Source organism: Pristiophorus japonicus, chromosome 2 (assembly GCF_044704955.1).
Source record: "Pristiophorus japonicus isolate sPriJap1 chromosome 2, sPriJap1.hap1, whole genome shotgun sequence".
In the NCBI taxonomy this organism is placed as follows: Eukaryota; Metazoa; Chordata; class Chondrichthyes; family Pristiophoridae; genus Pristiophorus; species Pristiophorus japonicus.
The window spans coordinates 55194413-55203255 of record NC_091978.1 but is presented as its reverse complement, the minus strand read 5'-3'; the positions used below and the strand labels follow the sequence as shown (position 1 = coordinate 55203255).

The following is an 8843-nucleotide window of genomic DNA, read 5'->3' as shown; positions in this document are numbered from 1 at the left end:
CCACTTCCCTGCCCGCTCTCCATAATCCCTTATCCACTTATCGTTTCTGTCTTAAATTTATTCAATCCCAGCTTCCACAGCTCTCTGAGGCAGCGAATTCCATAGATTTACAACCCTCTGAGAGAAGACATTTCTCCTCACTCTGTTTTAAATGGGCGGCCCCTTATTCTAAGATCATGCCCTCTAGTTCTAGTCTCCCCGATCAGTGGAAACATCCTCTCTGCATCCAACTTGTCAAGCCCCCTCATAATCTTATACGTTTCGATAAGATCACCTCTCATTCTTCTGAACTCCAATGAGTAGAGGCCCAACCTACTCAACCTTTCCTCATAAGTCAACCCCTTCATCTCCGGATTCAACCTAGTGAACCTTCTCTGAACTGCCTCCAAAGCAAGTATATCCTTTCGTAAATATGGAAACTAAAACTGCACACAGTATTCCATTATGTGGCTTGGAGTCAAATTTTGTTTAAAAATGCTCCTGTGAAGTGCCTGGGATATTTTACTCTGTTATAGGCACTTTGGAAATGCAAGTCGCTGTTGTCATTTAGGACCTTTGTTACAACTTACCTCTTTGACCAAGCTTCTGGTCACCTCTCCTAATATCTCCTTCTTTGGCTCAGCATCCATTTTTGTCTGATTGTGCTTTTGTGAAGCATCTTGGAATGTTTTCCTACATTAATAGCGGTATATAAATGCAAGTTGTTGAGGAATGTTCCAGGTTCAATTTCTGGGCTGAGATAGCTGACCTTAGTAATGCTAGCACTACAATTGACCACCAGTCTTTTAACTGGACTGCGCAAAGATTGGCCAAGGTTCTTACTCTTGGTCACTATTCCGTGACCCCTGATGAAAATACGTGGGACCCCAGGTGAGAACAGAATCAGTCTCATCTTTGATCCCCCCCTCCCCACAGCAAAACAATCTGCTAACGTTCACTATCTTTTCTCAGCTCACCACATTGGGCAGTCCATTTGCCAACTGGTCCTTCAGGGAAGCTAAAAAATTGATTCCTTTGAAAATAAGTGCATAGGTTGAATTATTCCACAAAGCAACTGCTTACTGAGCAGTTTTACTATGCTGTTTACACAATGAATAATACAGAGAGGCAATTGAGCCTATTTTAGTTCATCATTTTATGAGTTCTTCTTTTTCTTTTACTCAGTAATTTTCTCATCTCACTTCCTCTTCCCTACTGAAGTCATTGAGTCCTTGCTGGAGTACAGTTCTACAGACACCAGACACCCTATGTCGTGTCAACCAAGTGGCAATCAGAGTATGGAACTGGTTGAATTATTTTCTTACTCACCAGGCCAGATATACTCAGGTCAATTGCAGCTCAATGTGAAGAAAAGTGTTGGAGAGGCACCACAAGTGTCTGGACATGCATTTGCCTCCACTCTATGTTCCTGATCTCAGTTCTGCTCAGTCAAAGAAGGCAACAAGTAGAGGGATTAAATGTATTTGTGATCCAAACTTCTTCAGGGAACTGCTTAATTTGAATCTGTTTTTCAAATTGTATGTGTAATTCCAGTTGCTATGAGGACAAAAGAGCTTAATTCCAGAGGTGAGGTGAGAGTGACTGCCCTTGACATCAAGGCCTAGGGTGGCATCAAGGAGCCCTAGTAAAACTGAAGTCAATGGGAATCGGGGAAAACTCTTCACTGACTGGAGTCATACCTAGCACAAAGGAAGATGGTTGTGGTTGTTGGAGGCCAATCAACTCAGCCCCAGGATATCGCTGCAGGAGTTCCTCAGGGCAGTGTCCTAGGCCTAACCATCTTCAGCTGCTTTATCAATGATCTTCCTTCCATCATAAGGTCAGAAGTGGAGATGTTTGCTGATGACTGCACAATGTTCAGTTCCATTTGCAACTCCTCAGATAGTGGAGCAGTCCATGCCCGCATGCAACAAGACCTGGACAACATTCAGGCTTGGGCTGAGAAGTGGCAAGTAACATTCGCGCCACACAAGTGCCAGGCAATGACTATCTCCAACAAGAGAACGTCTTGTCACCTCCCCTGACATTCATCGCAATTACCATCACCGAATCCCCAACATCAATATGCTGGCGATCACCATTAACCAGAAACTTAACTGGACCAGCCACATAAATACTGTGGCACCAAGAGCAAGTCAGAGGCTGGGTATTCTGTGGTGAGTGACTCACCTCCTGACTCCCCAAAGCCTTTTCACCATCTACAAGGCACAAGTCAGGAGTGTGATGGAATACTCTCCACTTGCCTGGATGAATGCAGCTCCAACAACACTCAAGATGCTTGACACCATCCAGGACAAAACAGCCTGCTTGATTGGCCACTGCCATCTATCTACCCTATTGGCACCCTATCCACCACTTTAGATAGCCTCTCCCTCCACCTCCAGCACACCATGGCTGCAGTGTGTACCATCTACAAGATGCACTGCAGCAACTTGCCAAGGATTCTTCGATAGCAACTCCAAACCCGCGATCTGTACCACCTAGAAGAACAAGGGCAGCAGGCGCATGGGAATAGCATCACCTGCAATTTCCTCTCCAAGTTACATACCATCTTGACGTGGAAGCATATTGCCATTCCTTCATCGTCGCTGGGTCAAAATCCTGGAACTCCCTCCCAAACAACACTGTGTGAGTACCTTTACCTCACGGACTGTGGTGGCCCACTATCACCTTTTCAAGGGCAATTAGGCATGGTGAATAAATGCTGGCCTTGCCAGCGACGCCCAGATCCCATGAATGAATTTTAAAAAATGTGTTATCCACTCTTACCTATCTGATCGCAGTCAGGGCATTTTCAACAGTAGCTTCTCATCTTGCCCTGGAAGGATGAGTTCTCCAAGGATCGATCCTTGGCCCCCTCCTGTTCCTCATCTATTCGCTGCACCATGACACCATCCGCAGGGGGCAGCTTCCCATCTATGCTGATGATACCCAGCTCTACCTCTCCACCACCTCTCAAACCCTGCACTGCACCTGTGTTGTCAGACTGCTTGCGTGGCATCCAGTTTTGAATGAGCAGTAATTTCCTCCAACTAAACTCCGGGGGACCTGAAGCCATCCTCTCCGGCCCATTGGGACGTTTTCCTACATTCAAGGCGCAACATAAATGCAAATTGTTGTCGGCTTATACGTGAAGAATGTCCACTTGATTAAAATACTTTGGACCATATTCCAACAAGGTTTAAACTGGCAGATGTGAGGCATCATTTGAAGCCTTAAAGGCACTATAAAGGTGCAAGTTATCGTTGATCGATCTATCTATCACACAGAAACCAATAGTTTCAAACGTTTAAACCAACCTTCAAAATTCGATCCACACCTGTCCCACCTCTCTCTCTATCGCTACGTGTAGCGTAGTAGCGTGCAATAACCTCCAAAAGTCAGTCTACTTTAACATCTCGGCGCCGTTACCTGTTTCCGTACAGTACGCTGGATTCCAGTGAAGGCAAAATATGTCAGAAATTTTTATACAAGAGTCTGGAGCAAGTTTCAGTTCCCAAATTTCCCGACTGATTTTTCCTTTTGCTCGCCACCCCCCCCCCCCCCCCCCGCAACCCAAAAAAAAATTATAGTGTGTATGAATTGTTTATATTATTAATCGTGGTTTAATCTTCACTGTAGTTTGTTGTAATGGTGTATATGTGTGTTGGAAGGGGGAACGGTTTATAAGTAAAAGGGTCTGTTAGTAATGTGATCGCTTGTTTGCGTAACAATCACTTTAAACCGGGGGCCGCGACAAAGTGTCTAGACGCACACGTGATCGACCGCGCCAATGCGCAGCCAAACCAAGGGCTTGTAAATTTCAAGCCTTGTGTCAGTTTCAGTCAGGAGTCCCGAGCACTCAGGAAATCCACAAGCAGAGGAGCTGCAAACGGCGACAACTTTCTTGATCCTTTTCTTCTTTATAAATCGTGTATTTTTTTCTACAAAAGAGAGAGAGAGATTAAGTTAGTAAACGGAGAGTGGGAAACAGACAGACAAAGCAGACACACGTACAAGTCAAGCCAAAGAGAAAGAAAGAGAGCAGACAGCAGCAGATTAGAGAAAAAGACACTGCATGTATATCTGTAAACGCGGAAAGGAAGAAGGAAAAACCAAGGAAGAAAGCGATCTTCACAATCATTAGAACAGACTTGCCCACCGGATCAAGGGTTTGGATTAATCTACCCAAAAGCCAAGGAAGGAACAAGAAACGATCGCTTGGGTTACATTTTAATGGATACATATTCTTGGCTACATTTTTCCTACTTTATATCGGTGGGTTACAATGCATGATTGTATCTTTGGGGAACCGCTCTGACCCATCCCCCTAGTTATATATATATATATATTTAATTGCAATATTGTTTAAACCAATTTTTCCGGATCTTTTCTTTTTTTTTTACCCCCCCCTCTTTTTTTAATAAGGGGGTGGCGTATGGTACAAATTTGTGCAGCTGTTACTGTGTTGTTGCCATCGAGAACAGGCTGGATTCATGTTTTGCGGATATGTTTTTGCTGTACCTGGCTGGATTTTAGCAGATTTCTCTCTGGCGGATCTTCGTCTCGCATGTTCAGGACGAAACGATCGGGTCTGGTCCGGCGACTTTGGCGAAGCCGTGCGTTGGGAGAGGCAGACGGACAGACGGATAACGAGGGCGATGCAAGCCGAGGAGGAGGAGGCGGAGGCGGCGGCAGCAGCGGCGGCGGCGGTGGATGTTGCGGGGGTAAAGGGTCGAAATCCACCACCTCGGACCCTGAACTGAAAACCCTCACCCACTCGCTGTTGAAAAAGCTGAAGGAGAAACAGCTAGAATTGTTGTTGCAAGCGGTGGAGAGCAAAGGGGGAGCCCGCACCGGCTGCCTCCTCCTGCCCAAGATGATCGAGCCCAAACTCAGCAAACAAACTTACTCCCTACCGGTACTGATCTGCAAAGTCTTCCGTTGGCCCGACCTGAGGAACTCTTCGGAGCTCAAAAGACTCTATTGCTGTGAATCGTACGGGACCAACAACCCGGATTCCGTCTGTTGCAACCCACACCACCTTAGCAGGCTCTGTGAACTCGGTAAGATCGCTTTGCTTCATTCTCAATTTATTTAATGCTTAAAATTATTTTTTAAATCAGGTAGGTTCAAATGTATCTTTTGTTTTTGTGACCTTCCCTCCCTTCTTGAGTGTTGCGATCACCTGGGCCATCCACTCTGGAACAGGGGATACATTGACTTTCTTAAGGGAGTCAGCACTCAGGCGTTACAATAATGGTAACTTTATAAAGATCGAGAGAGACCAAAGTTCTTGATAAACTTTAACCCACTGTCATTCTTTTACGCCCTGAAACGTGTCCTTTTAAGAGCAGAATTAACTCTGTGAATCTTATGTACAATTTATTTTATTTCTGTAAGGTTATGGTGTAATTTCATGAAAAAAAATCGCTATTTTAAAAAGGTTTTTTGGGTGTATTCACAACAACAATCCAGTTTGATCCCGGATTAGTATTAATCCTAGGCGATCCGGTTTAAAACTGAGAATTTTATCCCATAAATAGTTCAGTAACCGAGTTTTTAAAAAAATGGATCGCCTTTGGGCTGATTTAAAACTGCCCATAAAACCAGACATTACTGGGCAACAGTTTTTTTTAAAGATGTAAGTATGTCGCGATTTCAAAGCATTTCTTAAATCTCTATAAAGTTAGATTTGTTTTTTCATTCCAGATTGCGATCTGAATTGAAACTGGTAAATGTTGCAAATATGCTGGGATTAGATCAAGGATCAGGAGGCCAACTGCAGATTTTGATTTGATTAAAATGTATCTTGGAATTGTCTGAACATCAAAAGTTAATGTTTAAATTCACATTCCTTTTAGAAGGAAGGAGGAGGAAAGTTATTTTAAAACAGCCTATAAAGCCTGTCAAATGTATCAATCAAGCAGATAAAAGTTTTTCTAAACACACAAAAAAAGTTGTCTCGCAGACTTGTCGCCGCGGTAAATGGGTGATTTTGCAGTTAGATGGCGCGGTCAGATTCTCAGCCCGTCTGATTCAGTAGTAATTTCCAGAGCAGAAATGGTTTACGTGAGCCAAGGAGGGGCGATTAGACACACAAGTTGCATATCAGTAAGGCTGGCGCCAGGCTGACTCTTTTGTTTATGTGACTGTTAACTATCAAGGCGATCGCCGCCTTTGCTGTTCTGCCTCCAGCCCCCAGAGCTAAGACAAACAGTTTACGAAAGAATGCCGGCTCTCCTGCCAGTGTTATCATAAGTTTCTATCTCTTTTCTCATGGCTTTGCCTTTTTTTCCTCTTTTATTTTTATGTTTCCAGAGTCACCCCCGCCTCCCTATTCCAGATTTCCAATGGACTCACTCAAACAACCTGGTAAGTCTTGTGTTCGCGTTATTTATGATTGGAATGTAATTTTTTTTCTATTGTGTTTTCAATAAAAACGATTTTCCCATAACCCCACAATCACTTAAAAGTAACATTTAACTATGTGTATATGTAGGAAAAAGTTGTAGCGATTTTTGTTTCAGTTCTAAAAATTAAAATATGTGACTTAGTTACATTTTGAAGGCATTCCCAATGAGTCCAATCCTGAGAAAACTGGGGAGGGGAGGGGGTAGATGTTAATAGAAGCTTCCACCAGGGAGGAGAATGATTCAGAATTGATTTGGGGCACAGATAGAAAATGTGTTCTCCAGGGGATTGTCGGTGTAATCAGATGATCTGTTGGGGAAACTTGAGCCATTCAAACTGGCTGTTTCTGAATTACTGTATAGTTCCAAGGGTAGAAACCATTAACATTCATACTGTAAAAGAAAATTAATAAATGCACTGTATACAGCTCAAGACAAGACACACCATACACGGTTTTCACACATATTTGTATGAAATACCTGTATATATAAACATATGGAAATTTTGACCTGTGAAGTTTTATTAAAGACTCAGTGGAGCCAGTGAAAAAATTACGACCATCTCCTATTCACATGAAAAATAATCATACACCAACATTTTGAGACTGTGGTCGCCAGTTTTCTTCCCCTGTCCTGAGGACTTTGATCTATTCTTGGGTTTGATCCCACAGCTACACTGCAGGGCCTCCTAATTTTTGTGTGAGTTTAGACATTGATTTTTAGCAGGCCATTTGAGAATGGGGAGTGGGAGGGGTTGAGAGGCTATAACAGATCAACCTGGTCCTCATCCACCCAATGCCCTCATTTTCCAGCAGAAGTCATTGGGATAGTGATTAGAAGTGGAAACCTTGGCTGATTTTTCCCCCTCCCCGGCCCTGGATTGCTGAGGCCTATTGCATTGTCTCGCTGCAGCGGAAGCTAACTCAAAACAGTTAGGGGATCAAGACTTAAAACCTCCTTCTGTATGGCTCAGTACCACACACTGGGCAATGCATTTAATTGTTGGCAGTTCAAAAAAAAACATTCTGCAGTTAAAAGTAGTTGTGTTTGCAAGGGACTTGTGTTGTGCCACTGGGGTGCAGCTACTGTGTGTTCCAGCTGGGAATCACCTGTGGCTAAAATGAGATAATCAGATGTGAATTAGTCTTTAGCACCAACATTTCTAAATATACCGAAGCTCAGACACTCCCGGAAAATGTCCAGGTTGTGTGTAGAGGAGCCTCGTGAACTTTTACTGATACAAATCAGATGCTTTTATCTCATATGCCTTTATGATCTGCCAGTGTTGGGCACTGTTCTCTGGGTGCAACCTGTCAATGCCACTCTTGAGGAGGCATACTAAAATAACTCTTCGGGGCGAGGCTGTAGGACTCATGCGTAGTATTTGCCTGTCTCTCCGCGCGTGTGTGTGGAATTGTACACTTCTCCCCCAGCCCCACGCCACCCCAATCTTGTCACTACCTTGATGTGAAAACCATAACCATTGAGCATACAGGCTGCCATGTTGAGAGGAACTGCACTGTCAGTAAAATTCCTCTACACGAGTGGTTGGCATCAGAGGTCTGATTTATTGGTGCAGTGATGTTTTTACATGAGTTGTGCTGTCAAACAGCACAGAGTAGAGCAGAGCAACGCCTGCTGATTGTCTGAGTCTGACATGGAAATTATGTGGTTGTCTGAAGTAAGCCTCCTGATGACAGACAGTAGTCTTCATTAAAGGAAAGAGGCAGGAAAGCTGGCATTACTCTTGCTTTGGGTGAGGTGAACTGCGACGTATCTGTGGAAATGGGTCAATAATTATTTTACACACAAAAATTATTTTTAAGTAGTCAGCTGTGGTTCAGTGGGTAGCACTCTCACCTCTGAGTCAGAAGGTTGTGGGTTCAAGTCCCAGAGACTTGAGCACAAAATCCAGACTGACACTCCAGTGTAGTACTGAGGGGGTGCTACACTGTCAGACATGCTGTCTTTCAGATGGGACGTTAACCCACGGCACTATTCCAAAGAAGAGCAGGGGAGTTTTCATTATCCCTCAACCAACATCACTAAAACAAGATTACCTGGTCATTATCTCACTGCTGTTTGATTGCACTTCAAAAAAAGTACTTCATTGGTTGTAAAGTGATTTGGTCGTGAAGTGTGCTATATAAATGCAGGTATTTATATATCGTATTTAAAATGTAATTACTTTTCCAATGAAATGCAATTGTGCAGCCACAGGCCGATAGAGCACACTTTTGTCCATTAAATACCCATCTTCTGTAGGCCCTGATCTGGTGTACAATTCCTTGGGAGCTGACCACTCGCTTTTAACTTGCCCAACCAACCTTTCTTTCCTGTCCAATTTTCTCCCCCATCTCATCTGAAGGTAGCGACTTGTGAGGTTCAGTTGACGCCCTCCCTCTCGGTGGGGAAGAGCCTGGCTTCTTCTGACAGCATGGCCCAAGATAA

The 8843-nt window shown here is 43.8% G+C and overlaps 1 protein-coding gene across 3 annotated transcripts in view; it reads left to right on the top strand.

Moving 5' to 3' along the window:
- The first annotated feature begins 3829 nt into the window (after window positions 1-3829).
- Window positions 3830-8843, top strand: part of smad7 (SMAD family member 7) — a 36618-nt gene continuing 31604 nt past the window's right edge. For 2 of the 3 annotated variants that reach the window (XM_070867479.1, XM_070867478.1), the window contains exons 1-2: window positions 3830-5045; window positions 6301-6354. In XM_070867479.1, coding sequence (XP_070723580.1) covers window positions 4418-5045; window positions 6301-6354 — 682 coding nt within the window. In that variant the 5' untranslated portion in view covers window positions 3830-4417. The remainder of the gene's footprint in view (window positions 5046-6300; window positions 6355-8843) is intronic. The other variant, XM_070867480.1, reaches the window with a different exon arrangement.